Source organism: Parasteatoda tepidariorum, chromosome 8, assembly GCF_043381705.1.
Source record: "Parasteatoda tepidariorum isolate YZ-2023 chromosome 8, CAS_Ptep_4.0, whole genome shotgun sequence".
Taxonomy (NCBI): domain Eukaryota; kingdom Metazoa; phylum Arthropoda; class Arachnida; order Araneae; family Theridiidae; genus Parasteatoda; species Parasteatoda tepidariorum.
In genome coordinates this window covers 31,381,392-31,400,809 of record NC_092211.1, presented here as the reverse complement: position 1 = coordinate 31,400,809, position 19,418 = coordinate 31,381,392, and the positions used below count along the sequence as shown (strand labels likewise).

General features: G+C 28.8%; 1 protein-coding gene across 2 annotated transcripts; it reads left to right on the top strand.

Annotated features, from left to right (window-relative positions):
* Positions 1-1,029: 1,029 nt before the first annotated feature.
* On the top strand, positions 1,030-18,848 carry LOC107441710 (uncharacterized). 2 transcript variants are annotated; one of them, XM_016055065.4, is made up of 5 exons: positions 1,030-1,187; positions 2,163-2,286; positions 4,108-4,238; positions 6,892-7,021; positions 18,403-18,848. In XM_016055065.4, the coding sequence occupies exons 1-5, from the start codon at positions 1,157-1,159 to the stop codon at positions 18,533-18,535; spliced, it is 549 nt and encodes a 182-aa protein (XP_015910551.2). In that variant the 5' UTR covers positions 1,030-1,156; the 3' UTR covers positions 18,536-18,848. The 2 variants fall into 2 exon arrangements, with proteins under 2 accessions (XP_015910551.2, XP_042904799.1); XM_043048865.2 differs by lacking the exon at positions 18,403-18,848 and adding an exon at positions 13,954-14,166.
* Positions 18,849-19,418: the final 570 nt, after the last annotated feature.

Sequence of the window (19,418 nt, the reverse complement as noted above, 5' to 3'; positions counted from 1 at the left end):
TTCTGGTAGTTTGACCATGCTTTGTATTAACAGTGTAAAAATTTTCTAAGCGTACTAATATTTATTATTACTGCACAAAATCCAATACATTTTAAATTGTAAGATATTCATAAAATATGAATGCCCAAACCATTTAAATATAACTTAGTTTTTGTTAAATTACATTATGTACTCTTTGTAAACACAATATTGAAATATAAAATTTCGCACTCAAGAATGTCTTATTAGCTTCAATATTTATAAATGTTGCAAGAATAAGTCTTTAAAATAGTCAATAATGCTTGGCCTTTCATTTTCAGCAACAGACTTTTATTATTACGTTTTACTTAATTCTCACAATTTTAGTGCTGTTTCATGTTCCATTCTCAGTATTTACAATTAATTAATTTTTTTCTTCGCTTGACCCAGCTTCGAGGCTCCAACGTATAATTTATTTATTATCTGTATCCTGCGGGTCCAACTTTTTCAATAAATTTTAATTACTGCATACAAATGATAAATTTTAATATCAGCAATTTTTGCATATTGCAGGACATTCCTATACTGCTAGAATTTTCACTACAAAATTATGGTAAAATAACAGGTATACCTATTTTTTCACTTACTAAATTTAATCCCGCATTATATGACTATTATTATTGTTAATTTTGCAAAAAGCATTATCAAAGTACTTCAGTAAAAATTAAATAGTTTTTCGGTTATCTCATAGATCTAGAAACATGGTGAAATAGAACTCTAGATCTAGAAACATATTCTGATAGTTCTGACCCTATTTTTCCTCAGTGTACAAATTACGCAATGTTAAACATCAGTGAGTCAATAACATTGCAAGATACCATAATTAAAGAAAAAAAATAATGTCGCAATAATAGCAATAAAATTACTATGCGTTTAGTCAATATTACTTTTTTGCTAAAAGATTACATTGCAGGTGACAAATAATTTGTTTCACTCTTTTCACGGCTGTCGTACATAGATAACCGTTTTTAGATTATTTCTTTCTCTTTCTTACTCTTTTTTGATACCTTGATAAGAAATTAATAAAATAATTTTGATTGCGATGTTGCTAGAACCATCTGTAATTTTCTCAAGGAAAATTTACTTAAATACTTTCCGATTTTGATTGTTTTTACACGTTTCAGGAAATTGATACAGAATGAAGTTCCTCAACGCTATAGTTCTCTGCCGTAAGTAGGATTGAATATTATAAAATTTATCTTTGCATTAACTCTTATGTAATTCTGTAATACATACTCTTAAGTAGGATAAAATATCACGAAATTTATCTTTACATTAACTCTTATGTAATGTATACTCTAAGTAGGATAAAATATCATGTAATGCATACTCTGATTAGGGTTACATATCATGAAATTTTTCTTTTCATAAATTTTTATGTAAAATATACTCTAAAAAAGTGGTTCTTTGAAAGGATTTGTCATCATATGAATTAACATTTTTAGGGGGGGAAATGCTTCATTTGTAACGATAGTTAATTTCTAGCCGTTCTTTCCTTTTCGGTTCAATTTTGTTTATTTATATCCATCGCTTTCTAAGGTAATAATAAATATGGTACTTGCATTTCTAACAATTACTAACAACTTTTGTCCGTTGATGCCCAGTAGTTGAAGCATTGGACTTTGCACCTAAGGGGCCGGATTGCAATTCTCCCCTAGATTACCTAAGATGCACTTAGTACATGCGATATATTTTCTTGTAAAATCTGTGGAATAGAAAGTCCTGTACTCGGTCACAGACCAGTACCATGAGTACTGGTTGGATGGTTGAAAAAGCCTCACGAATGAGTGGTACTACAATTTATCAGGAAAAGTTCTGGGCTGAGTTTCTTTTTCACTTTAGCGATGCTCTTTAGTCAAACGAAGATTACCTTTCTTGACTTCATTCTCAAGGCTAAGGGTTGAAGAGCTTGGCTTGTCTAAGTGGCATTATAAACCAATAACATTAGCTACTTTTAGGTTAAATTTTTTTCATTTGAAGTCAGTGATTTCGGTGCTATTTATGAAAATACAAAAATTATACCAAATTTTCCAATAATTACTATCAATTTTTTTGGGCGAATTTTTCTCATTTGCAGTCAGCGCTTTTGTGACAATCATAAAAATGATACGTGCATTTAATTCTTCATATTTTTTAAATTTTAGTATCGTTAGGCTTGGCCACTTGCGATTTCGAATGTTTCAGAAGAGCAACTGTGGAATGCAATATGAAAGGAATTTTAGAGAGAAAACCTGAGCAACCTGTTGACGGAAGGGAGAAAATTTGCCAGTAAGTTTCATATTTAAAAATAATAATTTAATATTTTCTTACAGTCTAGTAGTTTTTTTTTAGCATTGTACTTGATAAGTTAGTATATAACTTACGAAAGAAAGCATTTCGAGTTGAGAAAAAATTTATTTAACTTTTTTTAATCATAATTGGTGATAGTAATAATAAATTTTTTATGAATTTCATGCAAAAAATGTAGAAAACAGGATATTTTAGCATTAAAAACTAAGCAAATCATTCAATAATTGGGAATATTAAATTCACAATTACGAACGTAAAACGTGAGATTATATTAAATGAATTTGAGAGTAAGTTTTACATTTATATTAAAAATCAATAATTTATTATTTATTTAAATTTTAATTGACGTTTCTTTTCATTGAAATCATAGTTATGAAGCGAAGTTCGATAGTTTAGCTTCTTCGGCCATAATAACTCACGAAAGTAAATAATTTGAGCTTATTTATATCAAAATGCGAATTTATGTCAGAAAAGTAAAACAAATTTTAGTTTTTGGATTAAACTTAAAATATTATTATTGGGAATATTAACCTTAAAGTTAGGAATGTTTTTTTTTCTTAATTTTTTTTATTTCCAATGCAGAAGGCGATACAGACATTATCCTAACGCTGCACAGAGATCAAAGGAAAAGAAAAATACAAATACAGAAAGAGATGAAGGATACAAAATACAAAAACCAAAAGCAAAACATCAAACACAAAAATTAAATCAAGAATTTAAATTGAACAAAAGGTCTCTTAAATTAGTTGGGAATGTTTGAATTTAGATAAAACTAAATATTGTCTAACTCTGAATTAATTTTTTCAACAAGTATCATTGTTTGCAATTATGCAGCATATCTAATAATAATAATACTGATGATAGTTCAATGTTTTTAAAACTCTGTTTCTCAATGTTTAACTTTTGATCTGTTGATCTGATTTTTATGTAATATGACATAAGTTTTCTCTGACTGAATATGTATATATATATATATATATATATATGTTGCAAATGCCATGCAGCGCCACCTGTAAGTAAGCAGACTCCCTTNACTATTTAGAATCTTGCTCGCTAATATATATATATATATATATATATTAACGAAAATTTTTTGTGTGGAAAATTTACTCGAACCGAAACCAATTTGCAATCTGTAAAAATCTCACTTATTTGACGATAATTACATGCAAAAGCATATTTTTTTAATTATTTGTTTGTTTTTAAATCATATAGTTCAATCATTGAAAAATATTTGAATTTTAAAATCTTTGAATTTTTACACCATCTTAAACTATGTCCTGAAATTTAATTAAAAGTAAGTAAAACTTTAAAAATTGTTTTCTAATTTCATTTTCTTAAAACCTGTTTGATCAACACATTTCAATCTCAGATTTCATTAATTACATTAATTTACATGATACAAATAATTTTTTAAGTTAAAAATAAAATATTTTACTTTTAATCATTATTTATCCAAAGAAACAATAATTTTAAACATCAAAGAACCTAAGAAATAAAATTAAATAAAAAAATATGAAACTAAAGTGCTGCGTGTAAATATATTTAATTCAGTGGTTTTAAATTTCATAAAACAGTCAAAGAAATTTTAAGCAAAAGGAAAAACTAAATTAAAGTCTGAAGTCTTTTTTTTCTCCAAATATATAAATAAATGATAAATTACGAGTATTAAGATCATTTAATTACGTCGATGATAGAAATAATTTTGAGAAAAATAGAAATTTAAATAATGGTAAAAATAATAAATGTTAAATAATGATCATAATTAATAATGATAAAAATATATCTTCCTTACTTCAGAGATAATTTACTTATTACAATGTGCATGCGAGATGCCGCTGTTCAATGCAATACAGGATTTGCTGGAGTAGCGGAAAGAGTTTACGTAGCTGTTACCAACATCTGCACGGAAGGAACAGAAACATATAACGGTAAATAATAATATTGTTAAAAATGTATTTTGAAAAACGTTTTAGTTTCTTTCCAATCGTATATTTTAAATGCTTAAGGGGAGTCGGTGGAGCATATATCAATAATGCTAAAACTTACCTTTTTCTATGTACCTTTTTCTAAGAAACTACTAATGATATAGCTTTGAAATTATTTTTGGGATGTTTGAGATTATATCAGTTGTATGCTGTGATAATGTTTTAGCTTTAACGGGAATACTTTTTAAGTTGCGAATGATTTTTGCTCAAAAGTTATTAAAATTTTTAAGTTTCCAGTTCATAATTTCTCTTAAAAAAATTCTGCCAAAGTCATGCAATAAAAATTATGACAGTGCGAGCATGTTTATGCGAATACGCTGTCAAAAAAAATAAAGCAATATATTGCTTAGATGCTGAGAAAAGGTACATTGGAAAAGGTCAGTTTTTCCATTATTGGTATATGCCATACCGACTCCCTTTTAAAAATTATTAACTAACAAAGTTGAGTAAAACTGAGATATTCGATTTTTCAAATTATGTGAAGTGATTTCAGGTCTGCATTTATTTTCGTATTTCAGTTTTGGAAGTGCCTAGACCAGTTCTAAGTTTTGAAAAATTGACAACGAAGTTTTTAAGCAAAAGGAAGAAAAAAAATTATAACGTATAATATATTAAGGTTTTTATTCAAAAGAATAAAACTAATTTATTTCGAGTATTAAGATCATTTAATTACATACTTCGATGATAAAAATAATTTTAAGAAAAATCAAATGCTAAATTCCCGTAAAAATAATAAGTAATTAATAATGATAAAATTAATAATAATTAATATTATAATATTTAAAAATTATTAATTATGTGATAATTAATAATGATACTAATTAATAATAATTAATAATACAGTAATTAATAATGTTAATAATTAAAAATATAATAATTAATAATGATAATAAGTAATTAGGATAATGATAATAATCATATATCAGAAATGCTTTACTTGTTGCAATGTTGCAATGTGCAAGCGCGATGCCGCTATTCAGTGCAATACAGGATTCGCCGACGTAACTGGATATAATTTACATAGTTACCTGTTAAGTTAAATTTCGAAAATTTTTAGGCTGATAGAATTTCAGTAGTTAAGGATTCCAATTAAACACCATTTATTAAAATTAATTCAATTTGTGCAACTAAATCATCGTGAGAAATATAAAATTTTTTAGTAGTGTTTTTTTTTGTTCCACTGAATTTTCTTTATTAAGCATATTTTTGAACTTAGAATAAATTAAATCTAACATTCTAATAAAAATGCAGTTTATTTATACACGAAAAAAAAATATCTGTAAAATATTGTTGCTGATGTACCTAATTGTTAATTTACCTAATTATTAATTTACCTAATTATTCTTTTATTAAATAAGTGAAAATCGAACGTTGGTACAAAGTCGAAATAGATATCGATAAAAAGCTTTTATTAAATAAAATCATGTTTTTTTTTTCAATTTTCAGAAATGTTTAACTCCTTTTGATTTTAAATAATACATTGACCATATAAAACAAATACTTCATTTTAATTTTTTTTAAATTTGCATAAATTTATGCTAATTTATTGAGATTTTTTTATACACAGAGAAAAAAAATCCTGGAAAAAAAAGCAACAATTCTGGCAATAAAAACTAAAATATACAGCATTTAAACCATTCATTTGGTAGCGGTTTTTAAAATTTTAGTTCTTATTACAGCACATTTAGTAAAAAAATGCAAAACTGAAAAATAAATTCAACAGAATAAATGGTTTTTACATCAAGCTCAAATGTATCGTGATAAAGTGGCCAAATTTTATCAAGTATCATAAAACCAAATTTTATTTTTCATTTTACTAAAATCACTATCAAAGCGTCCCGGTAAAAATTACCGAATTTTTTGGATCTCCCATAGAGTCAGAATCACGATAAATTTTACCATATTCTGGTAGTTTTGACCATACTTTGCTTTCTCAAAGCAATTTAGGTAGATTTTATTCGAAAGGACAGAGACAGTACGTTTGAAAAGTTTCATGCCGATTGATTTCAGTAGTGAAGGTTGTTAAATTATGTGTTTGCGTATATTGAAATAAATTTAGACTCTACAAGACTGTATTTTTGCGAGAAATATAAATTATTTTTGTTCCTACTTCCTAAGCATATTCTTTTTATTCTACGTTTATTTTTATTTTTTCCCATCCTTTTTGCGAATGTTTTTTATGCTTATTATTTTTATTCTTTTTTCTTTTTTTTATTATTTTTCTTTCCTAAATTTTACATGCCCTTTTGTATGTTTTTCTGCTTAATAATCCTACATTGTTTGCTACCATACTTAAGGCTCTAAGCTTCGATTTGTACTTTATCAGTGATGCTCAAGGAATCATTTTGTTCTTGAAATTAAAAAAAAGCATCTTCATTTTACTGAATTCGTTAAGTAAATATATTTTTCAATTTAGTCTAATTTGAAATGTAACTTCCCTTAAACATTACGTTTATTTATAAATTAAACTTCGTGTTTAATACTTTTTGTTTCTTCGTTGAGTTAATTTAGTTTAATTTATATTAAAATCAATATTTTAAGCAAAATGGTAATGATTTAAGAACAATTCAAATAATTATAATTTTTATTATTATAGCTACAAAATCTGATCCAAAATGCAGTTTAGAAACTCTGACTGATATCGACGCATGTGCTGATGAGATGAAAAAGGAACCAAAAAGTGAACCCTTTAGTGATATCACTGAAATTATGAGGGCTATTTGCCGGTAATTATTTGTTCAATGTTTATTGCATGAACTTTCAGAATTCTTAAAAATCTGATTGAGATTTCTGAAAGTTTCGCATTATATTTCCGAAATTTTAATCGGAAAAAAATATAATATTCGTTATAAATGTGTAGTTATGGAAATTATGCATAACATTATTTCCATATTTTTAAAAATTAAGTCACATATTTTTTTTCATTTAATTGATTTTTTTAATAAAATAAATAATTAAATGCAATTTTTCGAAAACTTTGCATACGAGTGGAAATCAATAGATATTTTTGAAATTCTTTTTACCCTGCCTTTAACATTTGCATAGAATTTGAAAACACGATGACTGTACTCTGCTAGAAATTTCTCGGAAAAAATGGCTTAATAACAATTTATTGAATGGTTATTTTTCCATATTTAATCAAAACAGTCAAATAACCATCAATAAGATGGTAATCAAACTGTTAAGTTTGAGAAAAACTGCTTATTAACTGCTTTCACCTAATACGGTTAAGCAACCAGAATTTTATAGCACTAACTAGAACCACCTAATAAAGCTACTTAGATCTTTGCTACTGCGTACATATCATAGCCGAACGGGGTTATCTGTCAATCTCATGACCGACAGAACTGGAGTTCGAGTCCTAGTGTTGACACCCCAATATTTCCTCCATTCCCTTCAACACATGAAGAATTTCCAGTGTCCGGCACTCTCCAATGCCCATTACCTTACGAAAATTCGAGCTCCTATGTCTAGTTAAATAATTAATTTTTATGCGTTCTTGAAAAATGGTAGTTGTAAATGGTTAAAAAAAACTGTATGGTTTTATAACCATACTTTTTGTAAATGGTTTCAAAACCGTAAAGGAAAAAAATTGTTCTTTACCGTAAACTTTACGGTTAATAGGATGAACAGACAGCTGCCAGTTATTTTACCATAATTTTAGAATGAAAATTTTAACAGTGTAATATTTTTATTTCACATCTAATTAGAATCCCGATCTACCCTAGAGGGGTATTCGGAAAATTGATATGGAATGTTTTTTTGTTTTATATAAGATTGTCATCAGGGGTCTGTCCAGACATTTCGTGAAAGGTCCGTTTTTGTAAAATTGTGAAAAATTACTGGTAATTTGTGAATATAAAATAAAGGTTAAGTCACATTCTTTCAACCAGGGTCCTGCTTTTGTGAATTTGTGCAAATAGGGTCCTGTTATTGCAAAAAACTTTTTCAATGAGTTTTTAAATTGTAAAGACATACAAGATTATGCTCAACACGGTAAAATTAAATTTTATTTTCAAAAATAAACAGCAATTGCTGCTTCTAAATTAGAAGTGCAATATACAAATATTTGTTATTTAGACTATACTTCTGAACACAGAATATTCATTTCGGACGAATAATGGAAGAAGCGTCCGCCGAAGACAAAACTTAGTTCGTTTACATCTGTCTTTCTTCCCCCCCCCTTCCTGGGAAGGGTTTATTCGACTAACAAAACAATAATGAAGATAAACAAATTTGTGAAGGGTCCGATTAAAAGATAAATTATTTTGTGAAGGGTCCGTTTTTAAGTTGAAATATTGTGTGAAGGGTCCGTTTTTAAGAAAAGATATTTTTTTAAAGGGTCCGTTAATGAACTCAAATTTCTTCTGAACAGACCCCTGGTCATACTTAATTCTCAATGCGTTCAATTTTTTTTAGCCACAAAAGGACGATTAACTTTTAAACGAAGACTTTGTCAATAATCTTTAATGATTTATAAGCTAATGCATGGTTTCTGTTTTACATCACATCATTTCCGAATTGTTATAAGCAAATAAATAACTTTTCTGCTTTTTCTTGGATGCAGCTGAAATCTTGGATGCAGCAATATTTTCTCATAGGTAAAATTATTTACCAGCACAATAATATTTTTGACCAAAAGTAATTAAATTCAGAGTGCCTATATGCGACATGATTTTACATAATTTCGTCGCATTTAGGCCAAACGTGACTTTTTATGAGATTTTTTCACCGAAAATGGCGGAAGTATTACGACATCAGCTCTGCACAAATTTTTCTTGCTTAACGAATTTTAAAAAGTCGTATATTTAAAAATTTGATTTCTCAGGAACTATTCAACCAATTTCTGTCGAATATTTTACTTTGCCATTTAAAATTACGTACTTTAAAATGACGCAAAAATTTTTTTTTTACCTTTTAGTTCAAACTTTATTACTGTATAAAATAATACTATATAAATATTACTATGTATAAAATATATAAAATATTGTACATAAGTATTACTACATAAATATTACTATATAAATATTATTATATATAAAATATATAAAATATTACTATATAAAAAAATATAAAAAGATATTTACTAAAATTAATTTTTTTGCATGAAACTATCTTTGGATAAATGAATTTTATAATTGAGTCCAAAAATTTTTCAGTTCATTTAAGTTCCCAAGATATAGCGAAATATACACATAGTTAAGTTAACATTAAAGGTTCCAAACTTATGAGCCCCATCCTGACCAAACTATTGGGACCATATTTCCCACATTGCGACTACTATATATGCTTTTTTTGGGGGGGGGGGGGNGGGGGGCAGAAATCCAAATCCGTCAAAATAAAGATATGTTTATCCAGAGAAAGAACGTTTGTTTTATCTGATTTCATTACTTAAATTACAGTCTGCACTGATTAATTAGCATATTTGAGGTTACCTCTCGAGCCAATATGATTGAGTCCTATAACGAGATTACGACAATCATTAGGTCAAAAGTTATTAATATTATTATTAGAATTCATACTGTAATCGCACATTATATTATTTGCAATTGTTAGTTTATAACGGCTAATCGTAGTTATTTGTTATCGTACACTTTGATAGCTTGCAATCATGATTACATGTAATCACGATAACAAATAATCATGATTATTTGCTGTCACATCTTTTGATAAATGGAAATCATGATAGGATGTAATCTTATATTTTGATCAGATACCTGCAATCGTTTCTTGTTCTGACTGCATTTAATCATCCTTACATATCAGACATCGTGGTTTCATGCAATTACTTGTAATTGCAATTTTAGGTAACTGATCACATAGTAGTAATTATATGGAAAAACTTATAGATGTTATCGGTCGCTGTAATCGACATATATCTCTGGAAATGTTGCAAAAGACAACGTCGCATTTAAGGACTTCAAACTGTCTTTAGGTTCACTCGAGGAATCAGGCGTTAAATGCGACAGTAATTTTACAACTCCTCTAATTCTAATGCAAGTAGTCTTTTCCCTTTTTTTCTTGGAGCAGATTAAAATGATAGTCAATGCAGTGCTGTGGACGAGGTCTTATCACCTGTGATAGCTATCCGGCGATAGTAACCTCCATTTCGGGAAAAACCGTCTCCATAAAAATAAGTGATGCTAATAAAAATAAGTGATGAAATCGCGACGAGAAATTGTCCATTAAAAACGGCTTTTAAAGTGTGGAAATGAATCGGGATATACTCCAAAGATACGAAATTTTCTATCCATTGCATTTACAGAGGATTCATGAATTAGAATTTAACGTAACTGAACATCGTCGTATTTGGGGAATGCCACATTTAGACACACTGACCTTATTTATTTTAACTATGTAAAGGAGAAAAAGCTTACACTGTAAAAACTTTCGGTTAAAGTCCGGCATAAATTTACTGTATAAAGTACTGTCACTTTTGTGCAGTAAAAACCATTTTATCTTAAAATCCATTTTTAACGTGTAATATTTTACGTTAACCACTTAACATTGAATTAAAACTGTGTTTTTCCCATGAAACAGCTTCTAGGAAACTATCGTTGCTGTTATTTTTTCTAACTATTACTTAAAAGATTTTTAAAATCGTTAAAAATAAAAAATTTGATCTGTGTTTAAAAAATATCCCTAATCAGCATTTTAAATGCAACTAAATATTCTAGGGTAAACTAACCAATGAAGGAGCACTTAAGCTTCGCTTGCCTTTTAAAAAATCATAATAATTTCAAAATTCGTAATTTTAGTTAAATGACGGTGTCAACATATTTGCTACTAATTGCAAATTATGTAAAAAACATTGTAGAGAACTTGTATAATATTGTTTTAAAGTTTTGGAGATTCAAATAGCAAGTAATAAGAAGACTAAGCGAAGGAACAGTTCTCACCAGTGAATGAACACAAAATTTCCCTGTAAAGGAACACTTAATTTTGGTTATTTTTTAATGCTCTTTATGAATTTAAAAGCCATACAAATATTTAAAAACAAGCCTATTATTGAAATTATAGCATATAAATACTTGAAAAATGTTAACTTTTTTGGTAATCATGAACTGAAAATTAAAGTGTCAACATATTAACACACACTGTACATTCACTGAGAAATCTATGCCCAGTAAAGGAACGTGCCTGTTCCCTCACTGGTTAGAAGTTGTTTTTCGTATTTTTAACATACTTTTGATGCGGAACATCACTAAAGGTACAAGAAAATTAAAGTTTACCTTTTATTTTCATTAACTTAGAGAAAAACTCAGTGAAGGAACACTTCTTCCTTCACTGGTTTTTCACCGTTTGGTAATCCAGTAAATAAACACCCCTTTATCTCAGTACTTGCTTATGCTATGCTTAAAATAAATAAACGTAACTTTGATAACTATATTTTGAATTCTCTTTTTCACAGTGAGAAAAATAAAATTACTACATACAATTAATTCCACTTTAAACAGATAAATACAAGCACTCACCTTATAAAATTATCACAGAAACAGGGTGTTGCACAGATAGAAACAAATTCAAAATTTTTTCCAGAGAACACTATGTGACCAGATAATCCAATACATTGTTAGATGATTGTTAGATGACCTGTTGTTTGGCAGTAAGCTATTTTTACCAATCAATCAAAAGAAAAACTTTCAAAATCTTATTTTTAATCAATATATATGAAATGTTCCTTCACTGGTTGGTTTACCCTATAACTATGTCTATGGAATAAAATTTAGTAAAACGAAACATTTTTCACTACTAAAGAAACTGAATTCAGCCTCTAATGTGTAACGAGTGGGGCGGAACTCAAATGTTTTTAATTAAAATTAAATTTAATCGAATCAATAAGAAATCAAGAAAGGAAATAGACACAATTTAAAGCATTTCCAGACGCAAAGCTTCACGAGTACACTGTAAGAAACTCTGGAACAAATTACGTTAAAAAGTATTAGTGCTCAAAGGTCCGGTACTTTTTGCCGTAAAATCCGTTTGTAACGGAACATATTATGGGAAAAAAATTATATGCTTCAACTTTCACAGTAATATTTGCTGCCAAATCATTAAATCACTATAATCAAATAAATATTGCGGCAGAAACAACTGCATAATATTTTACGGTTAAAATGTATTTTACAATTGGTGCAAGCAAATAAATCTAGTACTTTATAATGTGATCTGATCTGATATTTTTGCAGTGGGTAGTTACGTTTAACATCTAGTATTACGGAATATTAATGATGTTATAATGGCGTTGGACACAAAGTATTAAATAATTAATGTTGTTATAATGATGTTAGACATAAAGTATTAAAATTATATTATGATTTTATAATGAAGTTAGGTGTTAAGTAAAAATTTATTTATTTATTTATTTTAAACGAAGCATTTATTAGTATATATGTTACCGGCAAAGTATGAAATGCCTACATTATATATAATGCCTGACATTTTTATCAAAGTATGAAATATGAGAAATATTACATACTTTGCCTAGGCATTATATATAATGCCGGATGCTATTTAGGCAAAGTATGAGATAAACGTCCTGATGAGGTTATTATGTAAATGATGTGCATGTTACTGTGAATGACCGAAATCGGTGGTTGTTGACTTTCACCGGTGAATGTTGACAATCACATAGTCACTTTGATGAATGTCCGAAATAATTGTTACATCCGATTTGATATTAATTTATTCGTGGATATAATTACATTTATTCGATATTTTAATACTTACTGACGATAGATTAGAAGAAACATCAGTGTTTGGAGTATCGGGCAATGGTATACCGGGCAATGGTAATTGCACTTGACCTTAAAAAAACATCAGTGTAGGGTATACCGGGCAAATGTATACCGGGAAATGGCACTTAACTAGACCTAGTATGACTAGACCTTCGGTAAATGTCCGAAATATATACTTGGTCTAGTTAAGTCTCATTGCCTGGTATACATTTGCCCGATACTCCAAACACTGATGTTTCTTTTAATCTATCGTCAGTAAGTATTAAAATATCGAATAAATGTAATTATATTCACGAATAAATTAATATCAAATCGGATGTAATAAATATTTCGGACATTCATCAAAGCGACTAATTTGATTGTCAACATTCACCGGTGAAAGTCAACAACCACCGATTTCGGTCATTCATAATAACATGCACATCATTTACATAATAACCTCATCAGGAAGTTTATCTCATACTTTGCCTAAATAGCATCTGGCATTATATATAATGCCTAGGACATTTGTGAATTGTAAATCAATTCATACTTTTCCGGCTAGTTTTAGGCATTGTCTATAATGCCTAGGTATTATACATAATGCCGGATTTCATACTTTGCCGGTAACATATACGTCACATCCATGCTGGAAAATATTTCAACGCCTCCTTTTTACAATAGTATGAAAACAATGTCATTTTAATTAATATAGAACACTGAAGAAAAAAAAACTCTTTGTCAAAATACGTAGAGCAAAAATAAGAAATTTTGTTTTAGTATTTTGTATGTCAACTATATACATAAAGGTGACATTCTTATTTCGCTTTGTTAAGAATTTCGCAACTTAAAAAACACTTCGTGTCAAAACGCATCCATTTCTTAACTTTGCTGATCTGCTTATAATTTAACTCGTTGGTTAATATGACTATTTTTTTCAGACACATCGATGGATTAAAAAATTGCATGTATGAAAAATTTGAAAAATGCACTGTTAGAACAAAAGAAGCATTTAAATATGTTGTGGAACAATATGCTGAAGTCCAAAAAGGAATATGCACCATATTGCCATAATTTTACGGATCTTGAAAATCCTCTACAAAAATCCTCATGTATTAACTAAATTAAACGTACTAAAATCTACATAAAATGTACTGTTAATTTCTTGAATTTCAGATTTTCCATAGAAGCTCCAATGAAGATCAATTAAAAGATCACTTAAAAAAAAAACGAAATAATAATGCACATTTTGCAGCATTCTGTTTATGAAAATAGTTACGTTCTCATAAACTTTAAAATTAGGTTACAAATCTCAGTCTACAGATGGTACAGTTGAATACACGAGCAATATCACAATATTTTCTGTCGCATGATAAGAACTGTAAATGATATTTTTGTACGGGTATCTGCTAGTTATAACCTACAGACACCAGTTATAACAGATACCCGTTATAACTTGCTAGTTAAAATAGATACCCGTTATAACATGTTAGTTATAATGGGTATCTGTTAGTTTAACAAATTGTAATATTCTTTTAAAAACACTTATTTACAGTTTTTTATCATCTAATGCTTCGTTGCAAGTTTAAAAAAAAGGACCATTGCGGTATAGGATTTTAAGTTATCCAGCTGTCAAATTATATAATTATGCTTTCAAAACAATATAAAATATTTTAAAAAGTAAACTCGTCGGACAAAAATTTAGTTTGTGCTATTGTTTATAATCAAAATGAAGGACGTGTTAGGTTGTTTCAAAAGTAGGCGATGTTGATATTCGTTCGTGCTGTGAGCTTAACTTCTATTTAGCATGCACTTATATGCAAACAGGCTCTCTACATAAGAATAATGGTTTTCTCTTAACTTGCAACAGAGTATAGTTTTGAAATTATTTGAAAATAAATACATAATCAAGTTTTCTATGCAATAAATCGTACATATGCATCTTCTTTTCACCCTTTAACTGATATTTTGAATACTCGGGTAGTTTTTGGTACACACAACATAATGCTTAAAACTTATTACTTTCAGCAGTGTATGCATACCACTCTCTGCGCTTAGAGTCCCCCCCCACAGCTCTAAAATTTAAACAATGAGCAAATTCCTTTAAAACTTATTTGTTTTACTATAAAAGATTATAATCTAATGCAATCAATAACCATTTCCTCTGCCGCTTTCAATACCTGAAGAAAAAAATTTGGAAAAAAAATTACGCCCTTCGTTGCATGTCTAGCACAACTTATCACCACATTCAGATTGTAAACGCTACAATCAGAATACTTTACCATTTGTGCATGGCAGCCCAATCCTCTTCCATACAGCAAAATCTCATCTCCGAGTAGCTGAAATAATCTAATAACAGCATACTTTTTTTAAAAAAATTTAATTAAAAAAAAATTTTGATTTTGAGGCATGAAAGCTATCTGACAGAGGTTTGGCAAGAGCACGGAAAATTTTTGCTAAGTTACATAATGGCGAATGGAGATTTAATTTTGTTTCTAACGTTCATTAGAAAAGTGTTTAATTGAAGTATTTGAGAAGTGCTTAATTTTTTTTTTGTCGTATGCCTGTTTAGGCAGTGGGGAGCGATTGTTCCTGTTTTTCAGTGGCGCCATCTATGGCTAGGAATTCGACTTCTGCCACGCCATTCACACAACCACAACCCGCTTATAGGGCGAGTCACATTCACACACAAAGGAGAAAGGACATAGAACACACAGAGAGAGAAAGAAACATCCATGTTTGCCCGGGATTCGAGCCCAGGATCTTTCTGATGCAAGGACAGTTCTCTGTCCCCTACACAGGCCGGTCGGAAATATGCTTAGTAATAATATAATGATAATAATACCAATTTCAATGACCAATAATTTAAAGTGATAAAGTTTTTACGGTCTACATTTTTAGTGGCTAAAATATTTAGAAGTTAAAATTGTAAAGTTTGATAAGTAAGAGTTTGAAGGAAAAAAAAAGAAAATACCAATAATAGAAATATGTAATACAAGTGATGCTTACTTTTGGGGAAAAAAGAAAAATAAATTAAGAGATTATTTTTCTTATTATGAAATTTCTGAAATTATTTATGTTTTCAAAATCTAGGCGACATTAAAAACAGAATTAACTTGTGTAAGGAACGAATGTATAATTTGATTCACCTCAAAACGAACCATACAAGATTGTGTAGCAATCTCAGATAGTTGGCAAGCGTCATCGAGTGCGGGTGGAAACTACTAATCCATTCACAATTTTCTAAAAATTTACTGAATTGAAAAAAATAACACGATTTGAATTAATTTAAAGCCTTCACTTTAAAAACTTCATAACTTCCTTATGTTTCAATTGATGCGAATTTTTTTTATATATATTTACGTTTGAGATATAACTTTCTAGGAATGTTTTAATATTTTTGTAGCGATGAAAATAAACTTTTAGGGATGTAATTTCCGACTTCCTACTTTGAAAATGTAAATTTCAAAGTTAGCATTAAATGCAAAATGAGCTGTTAATTTTTGTTATCATCTCAAATCCTGATTTTAACCCAAGCTTATGAAATAATTATTCTTTTTCTGTATGCTTGCATTAAAAGAGTGTATCTTACATTACGAGGGTTAACTGTAATGCGTTCAGACTATTTAGAATCTTGTAAGCTAATTTGAATTTCTATATAATAAAGTAAGGGTTTGTGGGTAACAAAATCTGGAATTCTCAATCTGAAGCAGAAGTAAAAAGAAAATCATAGATAACTATATATTATCGAGAAAAGATAAGTAATATCTCTTTCAACAGATGTTAGTTTTCTTTTTGCGTGCCTTTAAATATCGTCAATTGCCTTATGAAATTTTCTGCATACATTAAAAATTCAATACCATGAAAATTTTTTCCTGGATTAATGCTTTGAAGTATGTTACTGGTGTATTCTCTTTCAGTTTGTTTATTTTATGCTTCCAAAGAAAATATAATATGTTATTAAGTTCTCGTTTCTACTTTAAAATTTTTAAATTATCTAAGGCTCAATTCTTATTTGTAAAATTTTATCTAATTTTTTGAAAGAATAAGTAATTTAGTAATATACATTATACATTAAAAAAATATGTAAATTCCTCCAATAATTTCTTCATCCTTCTCTTGATACTTATTGGTAACATGAAACATTATGTAAATAATATCTGATCTATTTTTATTTTTATTCTTTTTGTNACGGTTAATCGGATGAACAGACAGCTGCCATTTATTTTACCATAATTTTAGAATGAAAATTTTAACAGTGTAATACTTTTATTTCACATCTAATTAGAATCCCAATCTACCCTAGAGGGGTATTCGGAAAATGGATATGGAATGTTTTTTGTTTTGTTTTAAAGAAGCTGAATGTTGACAATCACATAGTCACTTTGGTGAATGTCCGAAATATTTGTTACATCCGATTTGATATTAATTTATTCGTGGATGTAATTACATTTATTCGATATTTTAATACTTACTGACGATAGATTAGAAGAAACATCAGTGTTTGGAGTATCGGGCAATGGTATACCGGGCAATGGCACTTGACCTTAAAAAAACATCAGTGTAGGGTAGGGTATACCGGGAAATGGCACTTAACTAGACCTAGTATGACTAGACCGTCGGTAAATGTCCGACATATATACTTGGTCTAGATAAGTCCCATTGCCTGGTATACATTTGCCAGATACTCCAAACACTGATGTTTCTTCTAATCTATCGTCAGTAAGTATTAAAATATCGAATAAATGTAATTATATTCACGAATAAATTAATATCAAATCGGATGTAATAAATATTTCGGACATTCATCAAAGCGACTAATTTGATTGTCAACATTCACCGGTGAAAGTCAACAACCACCGATTTCGGTCATTCATAATAACATGCACATCATTTACATAATAACCTCATCAGGAAGTTTATCTCATACTTTGCCTAAATAGCATCTGGCATTATATATAATGCCTAGGACATTTGTGAATTGTAAATCAATTCATACTTTTCCGGCTAGTTTTAGGCATTGTCTATAATGCCTAGGTATTATACATAATGCCGGATTTCATACTTTGCCGGTAACATATACGTCACATCCATGCTGGAAAATATTTCAACGCCTCCTTTTTACAATAGTATGAAAACAATGTCATTTTAATTAATATAGAACACTGAAGAAAAAAAAACTCTTTGTCAAAATACGTAGAGCAAAAATAAGAAATTTTGTTTTAGTATTTGGTATGTCAACTATATACATAAAAGTGACATTCTTATTTCGCTTTGTTAAGAGTTTCGCAACTTGAAAAACACTTCGGGTCAAAACTCATCCATTTCTTAACTTTGTTGATCTGCTTTATAATTTAACTCGTTGGTTAATATGACTCTTTTTTTTTCAGGCACATCGATGGATTAAAAAATTGCATGTATGAAAAATTTGAAAAATGCACTGTTAGAACAAAAGAAGCATTTAAATATGTTGTGGAGCAATATGCTGAAGTCCAAAAAGGAATATGCACCATATTGCCATAATTTTACGGATCTTGAAAATCCTCTACAAAAATCCTCATGTATTAACTAAATTAAACGTACTAAAATCTACATAAAATGTACTGTTAATTTCTTGAATTTCAGATTTTCCATAGAAGCTCCAATGAAGATCAATTAAAAGATCACTTAAAAAAAAACGAAATAATAATGCACATTTTGCAGCATTCTGTTTATGAAAATAGTTACGTTCTCATAAACTTTAAAATTAGGTTACAAATCTCAGTCTACAGATGGTACAGTTGAATACACGAGCAATATCACAATATTTTCTGTCGCATGATAAGAACTGTAAATGATATTTTTGTACGGGTATCTGCTAGTTATAACCTACAGACACCAGTTATAACAGATACCCGTTATAACTTGCTAGTTAAAATAGATACCCGTTATAACATGTTAGTTATAATGGGTATCTGTTAGTTTAACAAATTGTAATATTCTTTTAAAAACACTTATTTACAGTTTTTTATCATCTAATGCTTCGTTGCAAGTTTAAAAAAAAGGACCATTGCGGTATAGGATTTTAAGTTATCCAGCTGTCAAATTATATAATTATGCTTTCAAAACAATATAAAATATTTTAAAAAGTAAACTCGTCGGACAAAAATTTAGTTTGTGCTATTGTTTATAATCAAAATGAAGGACGTGTTAGGTTGTTTCAAAAGTAGGCGATGTTGATATTCGTTCGTGCTGTGAGCTTAACTTCTATTTAGCATGCACTTATATGCAAACAGGCTCTCTACATAAGAATAATGGTTTTCTCTTAACATGCAACAGAGTATAGTTTTGAAATTATTTGAAAATAAATACATAATCAAGTTTTCTATGCAATAAATCGTACATATGCGTCTTGCAATAAATCGTA

Excerpts from the sequence above, each read along its gene's own strand:
- LOC107441710 (XM_016055065.4), top strand. The coding sequence starts at position 1,157 with ATGAAGTTCCTCAACGCTATAGTTCTCTGCC. Across the intron at positions 2,287-4,107 it reads GGAAGGGAGAAAATTTGCCA|AGATAATTTACTTATTACAA; the intron begins GTAAGTTTCATA and ends TCCTTACTTCAG. Across the intron at positions 4,239-6,891 it reads AGGAACAGAAACATATAACG|CTACAAAATCTGATCCAAAA; the intron begins GTAAATAATAAT and ends TTATTATTATAG.